We start from the raw sequence: 23,749 nt of genomic DNA, 5'->3' as shown, positions 1-23,749 counted from the left end.
ATTAAATTAAACAAAATATCGTATATTGTGAAAATAAATTCAAATAATATAGGAGTCAATGTTATATAATTTGATTTGAAAAAGTTTATATTTTAATATTGTATTGATCATTAATTTGGTTAGTTATATAATGGTTTAATTGATAGTTAATCAATTAAATTTCATATTGCTAATTTAGTATAACATAGGTATTTTTTTTTAAAATCAAATTAATCAATTTCATATAATAGTTGATTTATTCTAAATTTTTTATGAATGTTCTTACAAGAATAGAATAAAAAGGGCAAAAGAATTATGACTAGTGCAATGCACATGTTAAAAAGGTAGTAAAAAAACAAAAAGTGTAGTAGGTGAGCGTGAATACATTCAAATATGATATTTTAAGATGGGTGGAAGAAATCATTATCACTAAGGTTCAATTTTTTGGTTCAAGTAAAAGGATATTGTCCTATAATAAACTAATTTATTTTGATATATAATTTTCTTAGAACAAAATAAATCATTGTTTAGAAGAATCGCTTAAACTTTATGTGGATACAGTTAATATGTCCTTAATCTATATGATATCATATTTTACTTATAAATCTTGATTATCTAGAGTCTCCAAGCAATAAATTTAGGATTTAATATATATATATATTGATAATATAAAAAATATTTTTACTACTGAAACTCATAAATTTGTTATGTTATATTGTACAACAAGTATTTAAACCATTATCGAGATAATGAGGTAGACGATGCGAAACTTACAAGGAAGATTTTTCCATTATAAAAAGATGTGTTGTGGCCACTCTTCTACTTTGTGCCACTCATTCACAAACTTAACACGTTCACTACTTTTCATTCTCTCTGTCTTCCACTAAACTTAATCATCTTTACGAATATGCCTGCTGCCGACTTATCATCGGATTCCGGCAATGGCCAAACCATTTGTGTCACCGGTGCCGGAGGCTTCATCGCCTCTTGGATGGTCAAACTCCTCTTGCTTAAAGGTTACTCTGTCAGAGGAACCCTTCGTAATCCAGGCATGCTATCATCCTTTATATCTTCAGAATACGAATATTCCAACGAAAGTTTTTTAAACTTACTCCACATCTTGATGAGTAGATGGATCCTCACTCTATATTTTATCGTACAATTAATATCTAGCTTATAAATTTAGGTCTATTATTATAAACTTATATCAATCATTGTTGTGTTTTTTATGACAATTTAGTAGTGTGAAAAAAATGGAAGATTGTTAAGGTGACGTTGGGTTAGATGAATATTTAATTTTCAGATGATCCAAAGAATGGTCACTTGAAAGAGTTGGAAGGTGGAGCTGAGAGACTAACTTTGCATAAGGTTGATCTTCTTGATCTTCAATCTGTCAAAGCTGCCATTAACGGTTGTGATGGTGTCTTTCACACTGCTTCACCCGTCACCGATAACCCTGTCAGTTTTCTTTCTCTCTTTGCCTTTTTCACTTTCAATATTCAGATCATCGAGTTAAGAACCACATTTTGTCACTCCATATGTTTAAAGAAAATATATTTTGAAGTTAAAAATTTAGTTATTAATTATTTTTCTGACCAATAACGACTCATGACACATGCAGTATATACTATCGTGGGACAGAAGAGGTAGTCCGTTAATAAGTGTCATCAAAATATCATCTAAGGAATATAATCTTGAAAATTCAACTCTAATTAAAGGCATCATTTTTTGTATATACTTTTACCTTAATGATACTTGCCAATATTAGCATGCATATATACGTGAGTGTGTGAAATATAAATGCTCGTTTCAAAGTTTTAAATGCTGGTAAGGAATTATAAAATTGTGGTAGTAATAATATTCTAACAATTGTTTGTGTTTAAAATCTTGTACTATACACTTCATGTGGATTTGAAGTTTCATTTTTTGTAAAAAGAATGATAGATGGCATGAATGATAATATGAAAGAATGATTTGATTGAATTTGGAGTACACAGGAAGAAATGGTGGAGCCAGCTGTGAATGGAGCAAAGAATGTGATCATAGCAGCGGCAGAAGCAAAAGTGAGAAGAGTGGTGTTTACTTCATCAATTGGTGCAGTCTATATGGACCCCACTAGGAATATTGATGTGGTGGTTGATGAGTCATGTTGGAGTGATTTGGAGTTTTGCAAGAATACCAAGGTTTCATTTCCCACTCACCAATAATATCACTTATTTTAGGGGTAGTAAATAATACAACTTTAATATATTTATCATTCTTCTAAGTTCCAACCATGATATAATCATAATCGTGAAGTCCCATTTTTTTTGAAATTATCCACAGCTGCAAGAAATGTAATAATACAATTGAGACTATGTTCTAATAATTAAAGTAAATAAATTGAATGAGGATGAAATATTTGTTTGTTAATGAATATTATTTTGCAGAATTGGTATTGCTATGGGAAAGCTGTGGCTGAACAAGCAGCATGGGATGAAGCAAAAGAGAAAGGGGTAGATTTAGTTGTAGTTAACCCAGTTTTGGTGCTTGGACCATTGCTACAACCAACCATTAATGCTAGCACAATTCACATCCTCAAGTACCTCACTGGCTCTGCTAAGACCTATACAAATGCCACACAGGCTTATGTTGATGTTAGGGATGTAGCATTAGCTCACATTCTTCTTTATGAAAACCCAACTGCTTCTGGTAGATACTTATGTGCTGAAACTTCCTTGCACCGTGGAGAGCTTGTTGAAATTCTGGCTAAGTATTTTCCAGAGTACCCAGTTCCAACCAAGTATGTCACTTTTCATTTATATACTTTACCGAAGTTTCTTAATATATATATCTTATTTCTTGCTTTAAAAATATACTAACACTAGGGAAGATAGATCATTCATCAAACTCTAGATTGCAATAATATTGAACAAACTATCATATGTTATCTGTCATACTATCCATCAAATGAATCCATGAATATTAGGCTTATATCTAATGATTAATAAGCAATTGTGACGAAATAAATGTGTTGGATATTTCAAGTGTGAATGAAGAAGTTTTATATTGTGTAAAAATGGATGAGTTAAAGAGCATATAAGTGAATGGACTGATAGACCTAATGTCTTTAAGGTTTTGGTTCAAGACGTGATCTCTCACTCCTGACTCTCCACTCTTCCCACATCCTGGTAACAATGGAACTCCCCGTAGTTGGAGGCAAAATTGATTAGGGGAATTATGGTGGTTGCTATGTAGTGGACCACAACATCAGAATTGGGTGGGTGAGAATTGTTTTACGGTCAGAGTCATTGTCACCCACCAAAAAGATGTTTCTTAGCTATTGTCTATGACTTTCATTTACTAATACATGATGATCAAATATGTAGAATCGTTTTTTTGTTTAAGCAAATGTGTGACATTTATATACCATTGAGTTTTTCATTTAAACCTTTGGAAACTATGTGAAATATTTTCAGGTAGAATAAAATCTTCATGATATGAGATGGTGAATAAGAATATGCAAAATATTAAGAATGGTGGGGTTGGTTGTCACTAGAATATAGAAAATGCGGGCTGTAGTAGGTTCACTAACTTTGACTTGTTATGTAATGCATGTCCCACCTAAAGGATCGAGACATAGCCTAAGAACTTCTCAAAGGTATCTTTCTAGGTAGAAACTAGTGGAGCTTATGAGTCCTTACCAAACCCAATGTCTTTGTCACACTAAGAACTTGATAGCGTATTTGGTCTTCTACCTACCTACTTCCATTAAAATATGGACATTATAAGTCATCATAATAATGATTTATTGTACTTATTTGTTAGTGAAGAATGGGTAACTAATATAGCTTGCAAGTTTACCAACACATCATACAATTGAGTATTTTTTTTTATAGTAACAAGGTTACTTTTAATAATGAAATAATTTGTTTTGAATTCTTATACATGCAGGTGTTCGGATGAAAAGAATCCAAGAGCAAAACCTTACATATTTTCAAAACAAAAGCTGAAAGATTTGGGGTTGGAATTCACCCCAGTGAGTCAGTGTCTATATGACACTGTTAAGAGCCTTCAGGAAAAAGGTCACCTTCCAGTTCCTACAAAGGAACAAGATTCTACTGCAGTGAAATCCTAAACCTGCTATGCCCAGTTTGTGTGAAATTTAATTTGTCAACAAGTTTTAATTCCATGATGAAAGGAAACAGCTTTTAGTAATATTGTTCGTGTAAAATTATAGTGAATCCTACTGAAAACCATGTTTTAGTTTTTTAAGAGAGTCACCATGCCAATTCTGGCCTTTTCTGAACCTAATAAAAATATTAATATATTTTCTTCCCCTCTTTTCATTGTGTATTTTTCTTTATTTCTGGCCAACCTCTATTTTTTTAATTTCTCTATCTAAACATTGCATAATATAATTGATTAAAGAACAAAACTTACATGCATTTTTGGACTTGTGGTGGTGTTTTCTAATAAGAACCTAATGCTAATAATAGTTAGTTATCACATATTTTATGTTTTTGTCATAGAAGGACACCATAATATGCACCTAAATGAATAGGAGAACATATTTGTTGTCCCACTTTATGTATCATCAGTTCTAATTAGTTGGAAAAAAATATTTAAGTTAAATTTGTAATTATTAAATATTTTTCTAACTAATCATATCTCTTAGTACATAACATAGACACAGAGGAGTGGGACACTGAACCCAATAAATAGAATAGTAAGTTTTGTGCTTGATAAAAACAAGGATAACTCTTAAATTTGTATTTGGTAGAGCTGAGAAGCCAGGCTAGTTAAAGTAGTGGATTTTTCAAAATGGGTGGGCTTTACTCAAATTAATTGGTCAAAATAGAAAAAAGGAATAGATTCTTGAATTTAACAAGTCATAAGATCAATACTTCATTTTGGAAATTTAAGACAAAAAGGATCCATCAAATCGTTGCAACTACTTCTAAAACAAGAAAATGATGCCAAGTGTATTGATTTGGGAAACTTCACTAATATATTGGGATATATATAAACATCACTAATATATAAACTTCCTCTATCATGAAGTAAGGAACCATTATTGGGATATATGGGAAATTGAGGAAAAGACAAAATTTAGGTATTGATTTATTATATATGGGAGCTTGTGTTGTTTTTAATAACACCACATGTGTAACAATTATCACGTTATATTTTTATTTGAGTTGGTACACATATTATGTAACTATTGAAAAATGATACCACAAGCACTTATAAAACATCTCATGTTTTATCCTTTGAGGAAATGGGGATGGAACAATTGAACATCACAACTATACTTCTACAAATTCTCTTACACCATAAGAAAAGTAACATGTAACATTTTTACCGGATTTGGTAGGAGGATATATCATTACTCATGATAAAATGTTCCAAATATCATTACTCATAATAAAATGTTCATATAGTCTCGTAGGCCCAGGAAACTTTATCTAAATAGTTTGTACATTGTGGATCGAACAAGGATAAATATCAAAGAACAACTCAGATACAAAAAAACCAACCTTGTAAGATAGGCAAAACATTCAAATCAAATGTTAAGCAATTCCAAGCATGTGATACAAGAATACAATCTCATATTAGTTTAAAGAGATCCTGATCCTTATGCAGATTTCCAACTCCAGGAATTCACAAAAATGACATTTATTTATATATCCCTCAAACTAAAGTCGAGTTTAAACTTACTCCTCATCCTAGCCATCAATTCTATGGACATCTAATGATTTAGATCTACTTACTAATTCAAACCATTAGATTTCCGTAGAATTGAGGGCTAGGATGAAGAGTAAGTTAAAAAACTTAATCATGAAATAAGTGCATCTCTCCTCGTAATATAGCTTATGGACATAGTTTTCAGTCAAGATCTACAGGAGTAGTTCTTTGAGGCAACTGCATGCTTACTATGTCTTCTCTTGGGAGACTATAGAGTGACCCATTGTTACCTTGTTCATTTGCCATTTGCTGATTTTCCGATGCGGTTAGCGACAAAAGGTGCGACAATTTTTTGTTTTTGCGAAGTACTAGGTATGCTATACCTGCCAAATATACTGCTATACCTGAAAATCCTAACATCCCAAGAAACACCTTGGCAACAAGGCTTAAGTGACTATGAACAAGCAAGTTGATGAAGCCAGAGACTAAATAGTATATATTAATGGCCATAATGAGGGAACCAATGATCCAAGTAATAGCTGAAAGCTGCAATTAACAAATACACAGCAAATCTTATATCAGACAAGATTGTATTTTCTATGTGATAATACATTGTATGTTTTCATTCCCACTAGGTGAGAATCTCGTGCATTGGGCCACGGCCATTAATAATTACAAGTGTGCCACCTTGTTTTTATTCTATTTTCTGTTTTCGAAGATTTGTACATGAAAGCAAAAACAAAAAAAGTTTTCAATGTTCATGTACAAAATGAATTTTTTTTATTTATTGAAATTAGAAAATGAAAAAAGAAAACATTTTCTTAAAACAAAAGGTGACCCTTACTCTCTAAGTCAAAATTTAATTACATAGTGTATGCGCTTTACATAGATACTATTACTAACAACAACCAAGCCATAATCAAATCATGTAGGTCGGAATCATATATATCGATACTAAGAGTATACAACTTTTGTGCAGTCAAAAAATTACCATGATAGAGTTGACATGTGTTCCCATCTTGGTTTTGCTGCTTGTGAACTTAAGGAGTGGAACCAAAGCAAAAGGAAGCTCAAATGATAAGATCATCTGATCAACAGAGAAGAAAAAAGGGCATCAGCTAAATCTATAGCAGTGACTGAAAGGGAAATTCTTTGAAAAAACAACATAGGAATACACAAAAAGACAGGAATTGTCAAATGATATCATGGAAACAATGTTTTTTATAACAGCACAAGTGGTGCAAATATAACAGTAAACAACCAGTGGATTGCAAATATATGTGAAACTTCCACGGTCTTTTATGAATGACAATTTCAAAATAATAATGCTAACTTTAATACAAGCACTTTTGTAAGCGAAGTAGTGAACATTAGAAGACGTTTTATTTTAGGACAAAAATTAGAGAGAATTTGACGGGGAAGATGTCTTACGGATGCAATTATTATGAGCTCCCCAGCAGCATTAGGGCCACCAATGGCTGCAACAATCAAACTAGGAACTATGGCTAAGCTACGAGTTAACATATTCCGAATCCATGGCTTCAGTCGTAAATCAAGAAATCCCTGAAATAAGAAACAAATTGTGGGGGAATCAAACTAGAAAAGCACACAAAAAACCAATGCTACAATGTGGTCATTATGTAAGTGAACCACAGAAAAACTAAAGTGACTTTTAATCCCAAATCACATTAGGGACACATATCACTACTATTAAAGCTCTTAGAATAGAGGACACGACACGGACAGGTTTATCGAGCATAAAAATGCCAAACATGATGGTCCAAGGCAGCGATTATAATTTAGTTCAAAGAATTAATTCATTGAATTATAATTGATGCTCTTGATTTTTTTATTAGAGAACTCAAATTACAAAAGGACGTGTATTTAAGGCTATTAATACGAGTGATGATAATTGTCTTTGGTAAGATCAATTACAGGTACTTGCTAGTGAAGATGCAAACATGTTTCTTGTCAAAACATCCATGCAAACATGTTGCTTGCCAAAACATCCGTAAAACACCATACCTGCATGACATACTGCCCTGCATAGGTTCCTGTTATGGTAGAGCTTTGACCGGATGCAAGCAAAGCAACTGCAAACAGTTTCGAACTCCATTTCCCCAAGACATTCTGAGTATGACACATGTCAGAAATATCAATCTACAATTTTATGAACACCATTACCAGTAACAAGTGGATATGAAGCTTAAGGATTAAGTAAATTTTGGTAGCATAGTAAATAAACTAAATGCTACAATGTTCACAAAGTAAGAAAGATATCTCTCTGGGTTTCAAATACTTTAAGTAGAAATGAGGCTTGGTTCAGATCCAAATTCTGACAACTCTTCTGATCTTCTGCATTCAAATTTGAAGAATTGCAAACAGAGCCGCTTACAGAAATAACAGAAACATTTATGAGAAAAGCCACTGTAAGAGCAATGGCACTTTCCATCATGTAAAATCGGCAAGCCTCCTGTCAAATAAAACTGTTAAATTAGACAGCTGATAGTACTTTACCATAATGCACACACTCATGACTAGGTTTCATGTTATACGATATTTGTCGGAATGTTCACAACACTAGAACCTTAACAGGAGCTTCCAAGAATAATTCTTGTTTTTATCAGAATATGCTGACCACAGAAAGTTCAAAGGCAAAAAGCATGACTTGACACAAAATGAAGAATATTTATTCCATTAAATCATATTTCAGTGCAGCTGAATTCAGTATTACTGAATAAACACATTTTGAAAAATGCAAAACAAAGGGAGAGACATAGAAAGAAGAGAATGCCTTCTATATCACTTATCAAATTATTATATGCAGAGTTGTGCACTGATAAACCAAGATGGACTATATTGAGCTACAATCTAAAGAAGACGATGAAAGACTCAAATGCTAAGAGTTTCTTAACCGACAAAGATATTTGCAAATAGACAGGCCAGGTAAGGACATTAATATTTATGCTATCATACAGCAAAACAAACTGAATGAAGTTACAAAGCGGAGTAAGGGTCAAACAGTTAAAATGAGAAACACTATTGTTGATAGATATACTATGTCTTGAACAATAACTACACTGTTTAAGAATCTAGTGTAAACAGGAAGACCTTGTGATTACTTAAATCAAAGATAAACCTTGCAGAAAAGGTAAAATAAACATGGATAAAAGAGTTGAAATGTTTACATTGATTCCCCGAACTGATTGCGGAACTTTCCTAGAAAGCACCAATGCTGAGTGAAGGAAGAGATTGTGCCTGACACAACACATAAAGCAAATGGCATGAGAATACATTTTAAATTGAAAGAAACATTAAATGGCTGCAGAGCACAACGGAAACTCACGGCATAACCATAGCCCCGAGAAGTGAAATTGCAAGACCAGTAGAACCACTCCCTTTAAGTTGTGGCACAAAAAGACCATCTAGAACTTCTTTAGCATCAGGCTTTGCATACCCCAGCTCAGCAAAAAAGCATGCAGCAATTGTAAATACTAGAAACGCGATCAAGAATTCTAGTTTCCTAATCTGTTGAACAACAAAAATAGGACTCATAATATTTTTGTATATAGTACTTAATATAACATGCAATGAATATTAAGGATATAAAAATTATCCTTATGATATCAAACCACATTAGGATACCAGGGGAATAGAAAACTACCCCATATTGCTGTAAAGCTAAGAGGATCAATGTACTGAGTCCTGTCAGAAGAACACCAATCCAAATTTTTATGTGGAAGAGCATGTTCAACGCAAAGGCTGTCCCAATTACTGCATAAGTACAACAAATGTCCAGGAAAAAATATCAACTTAAAGTAGATCAGGAAAATGGAAAGTTACGGTTTGTGTGTTTTATATATATCAACCAAGCCTTAGTTCCACTAGGGGAAATATTACATCATTGATCAATATCGTAGATATTCGAGAAAATTTTCTATTTATATATGCACATCAAATGATTAAATATAAAACAAGAAACAAAAGGAAGGATAGAAGAATAACTTGACAGTGATCTTTATCTAGGTAATGATGAACTTCAAATGTATTCAGTGTCTTGGTTATTGGACTTATTTAATCAGTGGATTCTAATATATATTTCAAAAACATTTCAAGCAGACAAATAAATGAACATAGAATAAAAGGCATTGGTCTACTAGTGTAAGGCCCCGCTAGATCTCCAGAAAGACAAGAAAGTCAAGGGTCGAATTGACACTTGTTGGGAGGGACAGCCACATACCCTAGAAGGGATTATTTTCTTACTTATAGGGTGAGGGGATGCCCTTGGTAGTACAAAAAAAATCTCCATACCTTCAGGAATATCACAGGCCACTATGGCAATTTCTGCAATGATCCAAAGGATAATGTTGGTCACCTTGGGATATTCAGCTCTACAATGTTCTGCTAAGTGTTTTCCTGCAAGCAGCAGACAGAATTGAAAGGATTCAGAACAAAAAGGAAAATTATCAGTGAAATACCAAATTTATCAGAAAAAAATAATTTTCATTAACCAAATCAAGTACCAGTGACCACCCCAAGATTGGCTGCCATTGTTTGAATTACAAGAGCAGCACATGATGCCACCAATATGACCCAAAGTAACTGATAAAAATCAAATGTGAAAAAGAAATGAAGGAAGTCTTGAGCATAAGTTAGGTATTATAAGAAACTGAGAATGCATTACAGTCAGGCAACACACCCCGTATTTATACTGTGCCCCAGCCTGAAGATCGGTCTCGACTGCAAGTAATTATAAGATTACGATAAGCATCTAAAGTCAGGAACATGCCTTTTTTTTATTACAGAAGGGGTAAATGAATATTGATCTTACAGTTTCCCGGGTCTATATATGCAATGGAAACAAGGAATCCAGGCCCCAAGTATCTAAAGAAATTTTTCCAGCTGCTCTTCTGCAAAATAGATACATACATAAATAGTGCTTATCAAATAAAACATGCTTCATATCACATCGGATGAAGTGCATGAGTTACAGCAGCATACTCTACAATCAAATAACTTAAGCTACACCATTTTTAAACTTAATAATAAATACAGAAGTTTAAAAAGATCTCTTAAATGAAAAGTAAAATGTTAAAAGATGGGAGTCACTAGTCATAGATTCATAGTCAGTAGTAAGGTTAATATCATTCTCATTTCATAGAGTCTCAAATGAAAAATGATTTTTTCTCTCTCGGCAGCAGGTGGTGGAGAAGCTGTGCTCGTCAATTCAAATCCGTTTTGTTTTACATTTCATACAACAGTGAAATTCAACTTAATTAAAAGTTCGCTGAGCAACATCTGTATAAGCTACTACAAGTTAACTACTACCAAACTTCATAATCTGATATTAGATTGGATAGCTGAAAAAACAAGTTTTTCAGCCATTTGAGAACTATAACTCATACATGATATGACATAATAATACACCAAACACCTGACAAACTCATTCCTGAGTAATCGCAAATACCCATTTTCACACAGAATTTTTCAGCCCCCTTGTTATCTCTCTCTCCATTTTGCAGAAAATATTAAGAGGTATACTTAGGATTCCAAAAAAAATTGTTTCATGGAAAACCCAAGTAAATGATCAATTCCGAATGAAAAACACAATGGAATTGATTCAATGCTTTACTCATCATTTTTACCAAATCTAGAAACATTTTTGGATCCAATGACAACAAAAACTCACATCAGGCACAACAATTTGCCCAGCATCTGAGTTCTCAATCAGAGGGGCATTCGATGAGTTCTGAGTCCCAGTGCTTGTAATGAATTGCGGCTGCCCGGAACCTGTGATAACCATGTTCTCTTTTTTCCCTTTCAGCACCCAAAAACACTGACAAAAACAAAAACAAAGGCAAAATCACACAACTTTATTCATCAATGAGACAAAATCACACAACTTTTATGCAATCAAAATGAATTTTTAAGGCTAGGGAATTGGTTAGTCTCACAGTAAAGTAAAAACTGAAACAACCCAAGTTCTAGAATCATATCAAAATTTAATCTTTTTGAAGATTGAGATAGAGTTCACTCAAGGTTAAACATAATCTTTAGTTGCATGATGAAATAGGAGTAAGAAATGGAAATTCAGATTTCAGAATCACAGTTATAACTTATAAGCTTAAACAATTATTGAGTACTAAACACATGAGAAAGAGAAATGAGAGAAGAGAGATTGCATTAGGATACCAGTGAGGTCAAAATCTGCAAAATGAAAACTGATTCCAAAGAAAAGGAACCCCGCCCAACGCTTACACCACCTTACCATTTATATATTCCTCTTTCTTTTTTATATTTTATTTTTGCATTTATCTGTCGCAAATCCCAAGCAAAATACTTACAAGACTTAGTTTCATCCATTTAATATTTATATACCGATAGTGAGACTGCATGTCAGCAAATTATTTGTCGTTGATTTGATTTATTAATAATTATTGATTTTCAAACATAAGTAATATAAATCAATGGTGGACGATTAACTGACAATATAAAAAAACTTTACATTTTTTTGGGATAGATTTTAAATTTAAAGTCTTTTGAAACTTGTAGCTGTTTTGTTGCTTCTGCAAACAGAAAGCATTATGGTTATATGTACTAAATAAATGAATTGAAATTCATTCAAGGTAAATTCATTAGGTTACAATTTAAATGATTCAAATTTAATAAATGTATTCCAATGTCGAATAAATATTCATCCATTTGTGTATGCACGCTCATTTAATACTTTTGAAGTGAAAATACATTTGTTTAATGAAGTTTGATTTAGTCACACCTTTATTTTGTGTATTAAATGTGTCTCCAAATTGAAATCATAAATGACCAAAGTATATTATCTTTCTCAACAAATCTTAATACATAGACATCATACACATAGAATGAATTTCTCACACCACCCCATAATTGCATACACAATATATATGAAACAAAATTTATTACATCACCATGCCTTTCATGTTCATTCAAATTGCTTCACAAAATTACTTGGCATGACAAAATTCCTCATAGGATGTGAGATATACTTTCTAACATGTTCCCTCCACATAAGCCTGTCGGACCAGGCGAAAGGTTACCTTTGACCCATAATTAATGGGTATCTTTTGGCCCATGAAACCGGAAAGAAGTTGAGTTTTGACTCTGATACCATGTTAAGATTCCATTTCAAAATCAATTGGCAATGAGAGGAGTAACATAACATGTATTTAAACCATTTCCGAGACAATAAGATAGGCGATGTGATACTTACTTTCGAGATAATTTAAAAGTGTCTTAGTAATACTTCAACAAGAATAATGAGTTTATCATATTTTAGCACCCGGTTGTCTTATACACAATTTAGGTTAAGTATGATGGATCATAATTGCTAAGCATAGCATATATATTTTATACGTTTATACAAATTTGCAATTATTTCAAATTTTTGTATTAGTGTGGTGTGTGTTGGGGAGGAATGAGAACCGTAGAAGGTGGGGTACAGTCCAAAGCTGAAGAATCATGAACATTGGAGTGTGGAGATTGGATAGCATATTGACACGTGTTTTAAGAGTTCCAAGTTGGAACCCACATATGACGAGTCCACATATTCTCTCAAAAAGTGTATCACCACTTTGTGTGTCATTTTCTTTAATTAATCAGAAAAATATTTTCTCATTAAATTTTAAATTTAAATATATATTTTTTAACTAATCAAAAGAAATAAGATATGGCGTAGGCAAATACTGAACCCAAAATGATAGGCTATACTTTTTGGAAATGAAGTTCAAAGTTAGGACCCAATAAGGATCGAATATCTTATGTCCCCATTGACATTTTCAACAGTATTATATTTAAATTAAAAAATTAAAAAAATATAAAGTAATATTTTTATATTATTTGGTAATATTTTATTGGACATACACACAATGTCCTTTTGGGACAAGCATATCCATATTCATATATTTATTTGCTTTTTAGTACTTGTAAGTTGTAACTATCCTCATCCATTATTTTTTGGTTATATATTTGAGATTGAATTCTGAAGTGAATTGGGACATCCTAACTCCCAACCTCGTACTTTGTCTGCTGCTTTGGATTCTGTTAAAATCGTCAACTCATATTTTCTCTATCAGGAGTTGAGACAGATGCTTGTGACAAAGTCTCTTGAATTGGTCTGCACAAATATACAAATTAAATAAGAAACAACCAATTAAATAAGAAAGTTGACTGTGCTATTTGCATTACTTAATCGAAACACGTTTCTCTTTGTTGAGATTTTTCTTCAACGCGAATTGAGTTTGTTCTTCACCTTGTTGTTACTGTGTTATGCGATGTACAGCAATTTCAAGGAACAAGCAATCGAATACGTGAAGCAAGCCGTAGAAGAAGACAATGCTGGAAACTACGCAAAAGCTTTCCCTCTCTACATGAATGCTTTGGAGTATTTCAGAACTCATCTCAAGTATGAAAAAAACTTTAAGATCAGGGAAGCTATCATGGTGAAGTTCACCGAGTATCTTCGCCGTGCCGAGGAGATCCGTGCTGTCCTCGATGAAGGTGGGCCCGCACCTTCCTCTAATGGCGGCGGCGGTGGTGGTGGTGGTGGTGGTGGCGATGGGGAGGATCCGGAACAAGCGAAGCTTCGGGCGGGGTTGAATTCGGCGATCATAAGGGAGAAACCGAATGTGAATTGGAATAATGTTGCTGGATTGGAGAGTGCTAAGCAGGCTTTGCAAGAGGCTGTTATTTTGCCTGTGAGAGCATTTTTGTTGTATGGACCTCCTGGAACAGGGAAATCATATTTGGTCAAGGCTGTTGCAACAGAAGCTGACTCCACGTTTTTCAGGTAATATTCTTGTTTATAGGGTTCAGAAACCTCCCACCTCCGAATTTTACCACATTACAGGGAAAATTTATTGGAATGAATTCACATCATGAGTGAAATTATCTTCTGGTCTCAATCTATAGGCATTAAAAACTTGAATTGCATGTAAGAAGTTTTCTAGGAGTTTCCTATTTACTTTACCCCAATTGGATTCTAATTCATAATTGTGTTAAGGACTTAAGGGTACTTATTCCTAATAATGGTTCTTACAGATATTAAACGAAAAGCATAAAGGATTGAAATATAACTTCCTTTGCCCTCATTCATTTTCAATCAAACCTTTTATTTGGATAAAATTAAAATGATACTATAATTATAGGTATTGTGTATTGTTATGAATGTAGGTCCCTAAGTGGACATGCTCTTGCAAGCATTTTTAACTTTTGAATTCTTCACCAGTATTTCTTCATCAGACCTTGTTTCAAAATGGATGGGTGAAAGTGAAAAGCTGGTTTCAAACCTTTTCCAAATGGCCCGAGACAATGCCCCTTCTATCATATTTATTGATGAAATAGATTTCCTATGTGGACAGCGTGGAGAAGGCAATGAGAGTGAGGCTTCAAGACGAATTAAAACAGAACTTCTGGTTCAGATGCAGGTAATAGTTTGATGGTGGGGATATGTTGATAAACCTTATTAGTAAGTAGTAACCCTTGGTTAATGCTTTTGTTTTGACTCGCATTTTTGTTTTTTGTCATTTTTGGTATTTGTTCTCTCTTTTCTATTTCTTTTTATTACCAATAGTGATGTAGTTTGTCCACTTGAAATTGTAGGGGGTTGGAAACAATGATCAGAAAGTTCTTGTTCTTGCAGCCACAAATACACCCTATGCTTTGGACCAGGTAATATGAAAATAATTCTGCTTATGTGATTTCGTTTAGAGTCAATACAATTTGTTTATTAATCATTATATAATTGCAGGCAATAAGGCGGCGTTTTGATAAGCGTATATATATCCCACTACCAGATTTGAAGGCTCGTCAACACATGTTCAAGGCAAGGACAATATACATGATTATTGGGTGTGGGATTTTATTGGGCTGTATAAACCTAGCAAATGGTTTCACCAAGCTTTTTTTCTTCTTTGATAAATTGAACAGGTGCATCTAGGAGATACTCCTCATAATTTGACTGAAAGTGATTTTGAACACTTGGCTAGCAAGACAGAGGGGTTTTCTGGTTCAGATCTATCTGTTTGTGTAAGTTTGACTTCTATTTGAAATAATTGGGTTCAACAATCTTTTGCTTAAATCAATTTAAAGTTCAATCTTTTGGACCTATTCTTCAGGTGAAGGATGTCTTATTTGAACCTGTACGCAAAACACAAGATGCCATGTTCTTCTTTAAGAGTTCCGAGGGTATGTGGATCCCGTGTGAACCAAAGCAACAGGGTGCAGTCCAAATCACAATGCAGGAGCTTGCTGCGAAAGGACTTGCTTCTAAGGTATTTAAGATGTTTTTTATTTTGATGGCAGTGGGACTGTAATAATCTTTTTATAAAATGATTATTGGAGAAGTAAACTCTGATATTTTAGGACTAGGTTGTTATGTGTATCTTTAATTGAAATGAGTGAAATGCTTACTGCTATATAAACTATGCAGATCCTTCCACCCCCTATTACAAGAACTGATTTTGACAAGGTACTCGCTAGACAAAGGCCTACAGTAAGCAAAGGTGACCTTGAGGTTCATGAGAGATTCACAAAAGAGTTTGGAGAGGAAGGTTAATTCTGGTGGAATTTCACCTAAAAAGGATCCACAATGATTTAAATTATCATGTTATGGTTTTAACTTTGTTTAGTTGTTGTATAAAGTGAATTGCATCTTTTGTATTTTGTTTTTTTGGGATGTAAAGTCCCCCTTTTGTCTGAGGGGGATTTATAAAATTGGATATTCATTTGGCTTCTCCTAAATTGTGTATAAATAAAGGAGCATCCATTGCATGAGATTTCTACTGGTAGGATATAGGGAAGATAGATATATACAATATCTACTCTTGTAAGTGATATCTCGATCACTAGACACTCAATCTTGCTGTCGGGCCGAAACTCGATCAGTAAAAGAATCTGAAATGATTAGCTAAAACTGTTTTTTTGTCTGCATCAATCAAGGGTGCAAATATTTCATTTGAAATGTATTAATATAAACATTAGTTATCAATAAGTTATTTAGGTATAAACAACCTAAAATAAATACTTCTATACTCTAAATAATTTAGTCTATTATTTTCTTGGTACAAAAAAAATAATATACTAATTTAGTATATTATAATAATATCATAAATATATAATATTATTAACTAGGAGAATGTATTATGTTATTTTATATGATAATTTATGTTTAATAGACATCTTAACTTATTAAAGGCACACAAGTAATAGAACCCTATTGTAGTTGTGGTAATTCCCTTATTCAATACATAAATACACAGTTCATGTTCCCCCTCTCTTACATCTCAGGCTAATCAACACAAGTTTGTTCATGCGTGCTATGTGAAAAAAATTGTTTATTAAATTTGTTCAAAACTTCAAATATATTTTAAAACAAGAAAATAGAATATTCGTATGATTTGTATTTTTCCTTTTTAACCTATTTTTACACTTGCTTCTTTGCCAGTGGTCATGTTTCTCTTTGGTATTGGGTAGTTGAGAAGCAGATGATTAAATTTTAGAAGTGAATTCTTGCAAAATAAAATACACCATAGATTAACATAAGTGTGAGCTTTGAAATTGGGAATTGCATTGTGTTATAAGATAAAAAGCAAATAGATAAATGAAGGAAATGTGTTAGGATATGTGGTGGAGAATAAGAGTGAAAAATATGTGGTGGAGAATAACGAGTTGGTGATATTGATAGAGCTATGTTTCTGGTTTTGCTTTGTTCTTAGAACATTAGAACTTGAGAAGAGTTGCTACTTTTTTTGTGAGTTGGAAATGTCAGAGTCATTGCAGTTTTGTTTAAGTAAATTTACTTTCAACTCAAATGGAACACCAACTAGGAGAAGGAGAGTAATTGCAACACCGAAATATAAGCATGTGAGACCATTTCAGTGTATGGTAAGAGAGACAGGAGAGGATAAACATCACATTGTGGTGAAGAATGGGAAGGATTCATTGGATATATGCAGGGTTGTGAATGGAATGTGGCAGACAAGTGGTGGGTGGGGAAGAATTGAGAAAAATAATGCAATTGATGCTATGCTTAAATATGCTGATGCTGGATTCACCACTTTTGATATGGCTGATATATGTATGCAATCTTAGCTGTTTTTACTTCCTCTCATCTTTTGAATCCATGTGCCCTTTGGGTTGTAGGTTCTTACCAATATTAGTTGCCTTTTACCATTGTTGTGTTTTTTGGGTATTGCAGATGGGCCTGCTGAAGATTTATATGGGATTTTCATCAACCGAGTTCGTCGTGAGCGTCCACCCGAATTCTTGGAAAAGGTCAGAGGGTGAGTTTACTAGACACGTATAGACAAATTGTCAGTGAGCACATAAGGGTAGGCATTGATCTTAGCCCTTTGTATCATTTATGCAGTCTCACTAAATGGGTGCCACAACCGGTCAAGATGACAAGCAGCTATGTGAGAGACAGCATTAATGTTTCAAGGAAGAGAATGGATGTAGAATCCTTGGACATGCTTCAGTTCCATTGGTATTGATCTCTTTCAATGTTGGTTATTTGATGTTCTTACTATCATAGGGTCAAGCAGCACACCACTTATCCACAAACTTGTGACAATTATCCTCTATTTGTGATGGATTTAGGTGGGATTACTCAAATTCTGGCTACCTTGATGCACTAAAGCACCTCACAGATTTGAAAGAAGAAGGTTACCTTGGTTTCTAATTAAAGGTTAAGAATTCAAATGTTGGTTTAGATTTCTTGACTTGATCATTTTACTTCTGTTAGCCCTTTACAGGTAAAATCAAGACTGTGGCTCTAACAAATTTTGACACAGAGAGATTGCAAATTATTCTAGAAAATGAGATTCCTATTGTTAGCAATCAGGTAATCGCAATTTCGAAGTGATTTAATTTATTTTTCATTGTTCTTCTAATTACTAATGATTCGTGATTCGAGTTGGTATTTTCACTGCCAGGTGCAACATTCAATTGTTGATATGCGTCCCCAACAGAAAATGGCAGAGCTTTGTCAGCTTACAGGAGTCAAACTTATAACGTCTCTCTCTCACTCACTCACGCGTAATCACACACACCATACAACATATAACTATACTACATTCACCAGTAATATATCTAGGAAGTTCAAGTTCCTACAAACTCATCCACTTTATCATTGATACTTCATATAAATTTGGTTTTAATATGTTCATCAAGTAAAAGTGGTTTCTATATCTCTTGAATGAAATAACAGTCTATGATTGGGAATTTGGGATAGTAAAATGGTATGTTGGAATAAGTAATTTGGTGAGTGGTTCTGGGTAAGAATAATTTTAGGGAAGTCCAAGTTTCTATGGTTTGGAACAAAGACTAAAAACGGTTTCATGATTTCATTGAGGGAATATTTCATATCAGCTGCAGAAAGTTCCCCAAAAATTAGATGAAAGTGATGGAAAAGAAAATTACTTCTGTTTGATCCTCTGAGTAGATCAGTTTCTAATGCAGGTATGGGACGGTAATGGGTGGTCTATTGTCTGAGAAGTTCGTTGACACCAACATATCCATTCCTTTTGCTGGTCCTGCTATAAACACTCCCTCCCTTCAAAAGTACAAAAGGGTATGATTTCATGACCACCACTACTTGTCTAGAGATAGTTTAAGAAACTTTCACCCCATTCATTGGTGCTCCGTAGAAAATTCTCCCCCCTCTGATTTCATTGTATTGAGAAACTAGGATAAGCATTTTAGATAAGAGAACAAAGTCCAATAGAGGGGAAGTTATTAATGATAAATGACATTGTGAAACAATGTATAGGGTGCATCAATTCAAGTTGATGCTTTTCGCTGCTTGAAAGATCGTGAGGGTGGGATTCTAGTTCTTGTTCTTGTGGCATAGTTACATTGACATGTTTTACTATTTTGCATCACATGGCAGATGATAGATGCTTGGGGAGGATGGAGTTTGTTCCAGGGACTGCTTCGGACTCTCAAACAAGTAGCTTCTAAACATGGTGTTTCAATCGCAACCGTTGCTGTGAAGTACATACTAGATCAGGTACACTTGATTTAGTCTCTGCAGGAATTTGCTTATCTAATAACTTCTATTACAAATCTATACTACATTCGACTAGCCGCTTGCGTTGATAGATATTCCTTTTATTTGGTTTCATGTCAAACTTGCAGCCCGCTGTAGCAGGATCAATGGTTGGTGTTAGACTTGGTTTATCAGAACATATTCAAGACTCCAATGCTATCTTTTCACTTGTTCTTGATGAGGAGGATCTAAACAGCATAAGAGAATCCACAGCGAAAGGAAAGGATCTGCTTAAAGTGATTGGTGATTGTGGAGACGAGTACAGGGGTGCATGAATCATGGTAAACATGTCAACTTGGTGAATGTTTTCAATAATATAGGACAAGAAGTGAGGGATGGGAAAACAGAAAGAAAGAAAGTAATCACACCCAATTTTGTCTCTATAGAAGAATTTGTATCTACACTTTCATAGATTAAATTACTCTGTACTTGTCAAAAAGGTAAAAGAAAAGGGTAACATCTCATATTAATGCAGAATTTCCTCATGTTTTTGCCAACTGCAAACAAAGACATCCATGTAAAGTAGAAATTTTGGTGAATGGGTCAAGCTACTTAAACATTTCAATTTAGTTCTTGCTTGAAAGTAGTTGATGATCCATCATGAGGGCTTTAGTTTAGGGGACTCTGATCTTTCCTCCTCATTCCTCAACCTATGCCTCTGATAAAGAAGTGCAATCTATCTTTTTCATTGGGATGATAGGATTGTGAACATGAAACAAGAAAATTAAAATGAAACATTTAGCAAAAAACTAAACTTCTATTACTTTTTCACTTTCATTTTTATGGTCAGTGTATATTGTTGGTCCCACAGTATATTTACTTCAGCTATGATTCCTCAACTTTAGAGGGAAAAAACTTGTTACATCATCTAAAGGGGTTGTCTTAGAGTACTAGGATGAAAATTTATTGGTGGAATAGGCAACATTGCCTTGAAGTTTCACAAATGAATTTAGACTTCTGAATATTAAGAGGGAGATTAAATTTTTAGCATAGCTTTAAGTGCTTATGTAGTTCCCATTTTTAGTGTATACCATGCAAGGTGGTTTGTAATACTATAACTTTTTCAGTTTTAGTTGTAGTAACTCCAAACATTATGCGTCCATTAAATTTTTAACTACCAGTTCTTTGAGAAGTAGGAGTTTATGTTGAAAAGCAGCATCTGAGAAATTCTAGTGTATTTTCCTATGATCTATAAGCCTGCACCTGCATGCTGCTCAGTGAAATTTGCATTTCAATTGGTTGCACTGCTCTTGAGACCAGGTTGCATATCCTACAATAAAAAGTTGTCACATGGAAAAAAAAATTATAAAATAATATTTTTATGTTATATAGTGGAATATGATTTATTACATCAGATTTTGGAAACAGAGATCGTGGTTTATTTCTCTCATGTACCATTTAAGGCAGAAGACAAAATCTAAAGACGGTCAAATCTGAGTTTAAAACTGAAAAAATTAGAAGACAATATTTTTGGTAGTACATATGTGATGAGAAATAACAAATCTCTAATTGGTTATCTAAAACTTTCTAAATAATTTATTTTATTGTTTAGTAATGCTTGTAACTTGTAAGTATAAGATAATAATTTTTTACATTCAAAGCCATAAACTATTTAAAAGAGGAAAATGAAAACAAAGATAAAGTAGTCCATCATCTTAATGGATTTAATATTATAATTATCACAGTTAATAAGATAATATAGGTAAAGGAAACCAAAAAAAAAAAACAGGCCCAAGAACAAAAACCCTAATAGTTATTATATAGCTCTACACTGAGTCAGTGTTGAAACCCTAGCGGCAAAAAAATCCCAATCCCAATCGTAATCGATTTTGACTTCGAGCGAGTGAGATATGAAGGTAATTGCTGCTTATTTGTTGGCCATTTTGGGAGGAAATGAAGCCCCTTCTGCTCATCATCTCACTTCAATCCTTGCTTCAGGTTCATTCATAAATTCTCCACAATTTTTTTTCATTTTTTATTTTTCAATTACTATAGTTGAATGATAATTGAATTAAACGTATATCTGCTACTACCCATTTGGTTCTTCAATGAAAAAACTAAAGTGTGCCAAATAAGTCACACAAAAAATGTAAACTTTAGTCCCTAGAATGATCAATTTTGTGATATTTTTAAACTTGAATGATGCACTTTTTCTTTGGTGGACCAAGTTGGTGGCAAATATATTTGGAGGAATAATTTGATGTTTTAATATGTAAGTTACTCATTTGATTCCACATTGGATGGTTCTGCTATCTATATATGCTGTAGGAGAAAATATATTATTTTTAATTTATTTATAATTTATGTGTTTTAATTTGCTTTTATTGCTGAATAAAGGGAAAACTTCAAGATTAAGTGATTGCAATTTTGTATTTGGGATTATTTGTTTGGTGTTCTCAAACATAGAAGAATATTTGTTTTTGTTGTTTATTGTTTATAGTTGGAGCTGAGGCTGATAATGAGAAGATTGAGTTGCTCCTGAATGAAGTAAAGGGCAAAAGTGTTGTTGAACTAATTGCTAGTGGTAGAGAGAAGTTGGCTTCAGTTCCCTCCGGCGGCGGTGCAGTTGCTGTTGCTGCTGCACCTGCTGCTTCTGGTGGTGCTGCACCGGCTGCCGAAGCAAAGGAGGAGAAGAAGGTAGAAGAGAAGGAGGAGTCTGATGATGTAAGTTTCTTAGTTGCGGCACTATTGATTGTCATGTAATTATGACTTTTTGCTAATGATTGTATATGTTATCTTTGTTCAACAGGATATGGGTTTCAGTTTATTCGACTAAAAGGCTTGAAGTGTTTTTTGAGTACAAGACTTTTGCAGTTCCTGTTAGAGTTTTAACCTATTTGTAAGGTTTTGTTACTTGACTTACATATTATTGTATTAGGTTTCTATGGGTTTTTGCCCTTTCAATTGAGACAATGTATCTTGATAGAATTTAGTAATGTTTTGACTTTTGAATTTGATTTGCCTGACTTTACTTTTGGTAAGACCCGTTTATGTTTTCTCTCTACGCTAGTATAAGACTAGTGAGAATTATTATCGGATTTAATATATATACACTGACCATGTAAGAGTTTTTATACTGTCAGTAAATCATACATCGTTAATTTATTAAACTGTCAGAACATCGATTTTAAACTCATTATTATCTACCATGGACATGGGCTCAGAAATTTAGAATTTATGCATCATTTAGGGTTCCGTCATGTCCGCCTATCATTCATATATTCCATGATATTTAACCCATAAATGGTGGATAATATTACATTACTAGTGCAAAAACTATTTTCTCTTTTGAAAACCCTTGGTGATGCAACTTCTTCATTTCTTGTCGTTACTGAACAGTTAAATTTGTGTTATTTTGCTAGTCTTATGAATTTAGGATTTTAATATGTTTAATTCCTCAATGAATCTTGAGCCATGATACAATTCGTTTTGTGGACTTAAAAATAGGCTTTGTTCATTGTGATATTTGAATCATGGCTTACGGGTTTAAACTTTCTAGTTAGGAAGTTTCCATTTTGCATATGAACGAACATGTGGAATGGAAAACATGACCTTTTTGTTTCAACTTTCAACATTGAAATTTGAAATGAGCATGTCGAACCTTCTACTTCATTTTACATTTGTAGGATTTTCCATTCTCAAACACAGCTAATGATTCTGATTTTCTTCATCTAATTATTGAATTTTGTAATGATATTTTTCCGTTGCTATATTACGGGTAATTCACTAACCTGCCATAAAATTAAATTTAGTTATTAGATATAGACGATGATATTAAAGCTTGATTATATTAGCTGATCTTCCAATAGTTTGGTGAATGGGTATATCTTAAAATTAACCAAAATAGTGACATCATAATTTTTAATTCAGACAAGGTGAGAATTGGTAAGCAAAGAGTACCGGCCTCTTCTACTACCCTTATCCTTACTATTATATAAGTAACAGATTTTCATGATCCTTTTTCTATTAGGAACTTTATATTCTGTATGCAACATTTATTAAAAACTTGTTACGCAAAGAGCA

The 23,749-nt window shown here is 33.4% G+C and overlaps 5 protein-coding genes across 9 annotated transcripts; 4 read left to right on the top strand and 1 right to left on the bottom strand.

The window, feature by feature from the left end:
* LOC109358362 (cinnamoyl-CoA reductase 1) lies at positions 788-4,309 on the top strand. 3 transcript variants are annotated; one of them, XM_019602541.1, is made up of 6 exons: positions 788-1,028; positions 1,283-1,437; positions 1,977-2,162; positions 2,409-2,761; positions 3,913-4,145; positions 4,180-4,309. In XM_019602541.1, exons 1-5 carry the CDS (start codon positions 887-889, stop codon positions 4,094-4,096), a joined length of 1,020 nt encoding a protein of 339 aa, XP_019458086.1. In that variant the 5' UTR covers positions 788-886; the 3' UTR covers positions 4,097-4,145; positions 4,180-4,309. The 3 variants fall into 3 exon arrangements, with proteins under 3 accessions (XP_019458086.1, XP_019458087.1, XP_019458085.1); XM_019602542.1 differs by having other exon boundaries at positions 3,913-4,085; positions 4,229-4,298; XM_019602540.1 differs by having other exon boundaries at positions 3,913-4,309.
* On the bottom strand, positions 5,461-11,919 carry LOC109358359 (metal transporter Nramp6). 3 transcript variants are annotated; one of them, XM_019602536.1, is made up of 15 exons: positions 11,839-11,919; positions 11,336-11,482; positions 10,478-10,556; positions 10,346-10,386; positions 10,170-10,248; positions 9,958-10,062; positions 9,311-9,420; positions 8,993-9,174; positions 8,835-8,904; positions 7,946-8,119; positions 7,672-7,776; positions 7,078-7,209; positions 6,638-6,733; positions 5,813-6,192; positions 5,461-5,674 (listed from the first exon to the last, which is right to left on the bottom strand). In XM_019602536.1, the coding sequence occupies exons 2-14, from the start codon at positions 11,447-11,449 to the stop codon at positions 5,848-5,850; spliced, it is 1,632 nt and encodes a 543-aa protein (XP_019458081.1). In that variant the 5' UTR covers positions 11,450-11,482; positions 11,839-11,919; the 3' UTR covers positions 5,461-5,674; positions 5,813-5,847. The 3 variants fall into 3 exon arrangements, with proteins under 3 accessions (XP_019458081.1, XP_019458082.1, XP_019458083.1); XM_019602537.1 differs by having other exon boundaries at positions 11,889-11,917; XM_019602538.1 differs by lacking the exon at positions 11,839-11,919 and adding an exon at positions 11,601-11,766.
* LOC109358360 (protein SUPPRESSOR OF K(+) TRANSPORT GROWTH DEFECT 1-like) lies at positions 13,919-16,458 on the top strand. Its single transcript, XM_019602539.1, has 7 exons — positions 13,919-14,467; positions 14,906-15,104; positions 15,280-15,348; positions 15,428-15,502; positions 15,607-15,705; positions 15,795-15,950; positions 16,109-16,458. Exons 1-7 carry the CDS (start codon positions 13,953-13,955, stop codon positions 16,232-16,234), a joined length of 1,239 nt encoding a protein of 412 aa, XP_019458084.1. The 5' UTR covers positions 13,919-13,952; the 3' UTR covers positions 16,235-16,458.
* LOC109357758 (flagellar radial spoke protein 5-like) lies at positions 17,345-20,288 on the top strand. Its single transcript, XM_019601800.1, has 9 exons — positions 17,345-17,755; positions 17,876-17,960; positions 18,047-18,163; positions 18,277-18,341; positions 18,432-18,520; positions 18,612-18,691; positions 19,138-19,249; positions 19,568-19,687; positions 19,816-20,288. The coding sequence occupies exons 1-9, from the start codon at positions 17,440-17,442 to the stop codon at positions 19,999-20,001; spliced, it is 1,170 nt and encodes a 389-aa protein (XP_019457345.1). The 5' UTR covers positions 17,345-17,439; the 3' UTR covers positions 20,002-20,288.
* LOC109357794 (60S acidic ribosomal protein P2A-like) lies at positions 21,481-22,685 on the top strand. The gene is made up of 3 exons (XM_019601844.1): positions 21,481-21,664; positions 22,167-22,390; positions 22,476-22,685. The coding sequence occupies exons 1-3, from the start codon at positions 21,577-21,579 to the stop codon at positions 22,500-22,502; spliced, it is 339 nt and encodes a 112-aa protein (XP_019457389.1). The 5' UTR covers positions 21,481-21,576; the 3' UTR covers positions 22,503-22,685.

This window comes from Lupinus angustifolius, chromosome LG10 (assembly GCF_001865875.1).
Source record: "Lupinus angustifolius cultivar Tanjil chromosome LG10, LupAngTanjil_v1.0, whole genome shotgun sequence".
Lineage (NCBI taxonomy): Eukaryota > Viridiplantae > Streptophyta > Magnoliopsida > Fabales > Fabaceae > Lupinus > Lupinus angustifolius.
Note: the sequence above shows the minus strand (reverse complement) of the source record. Positions and strands in the feature narration are given on the sequence as shown.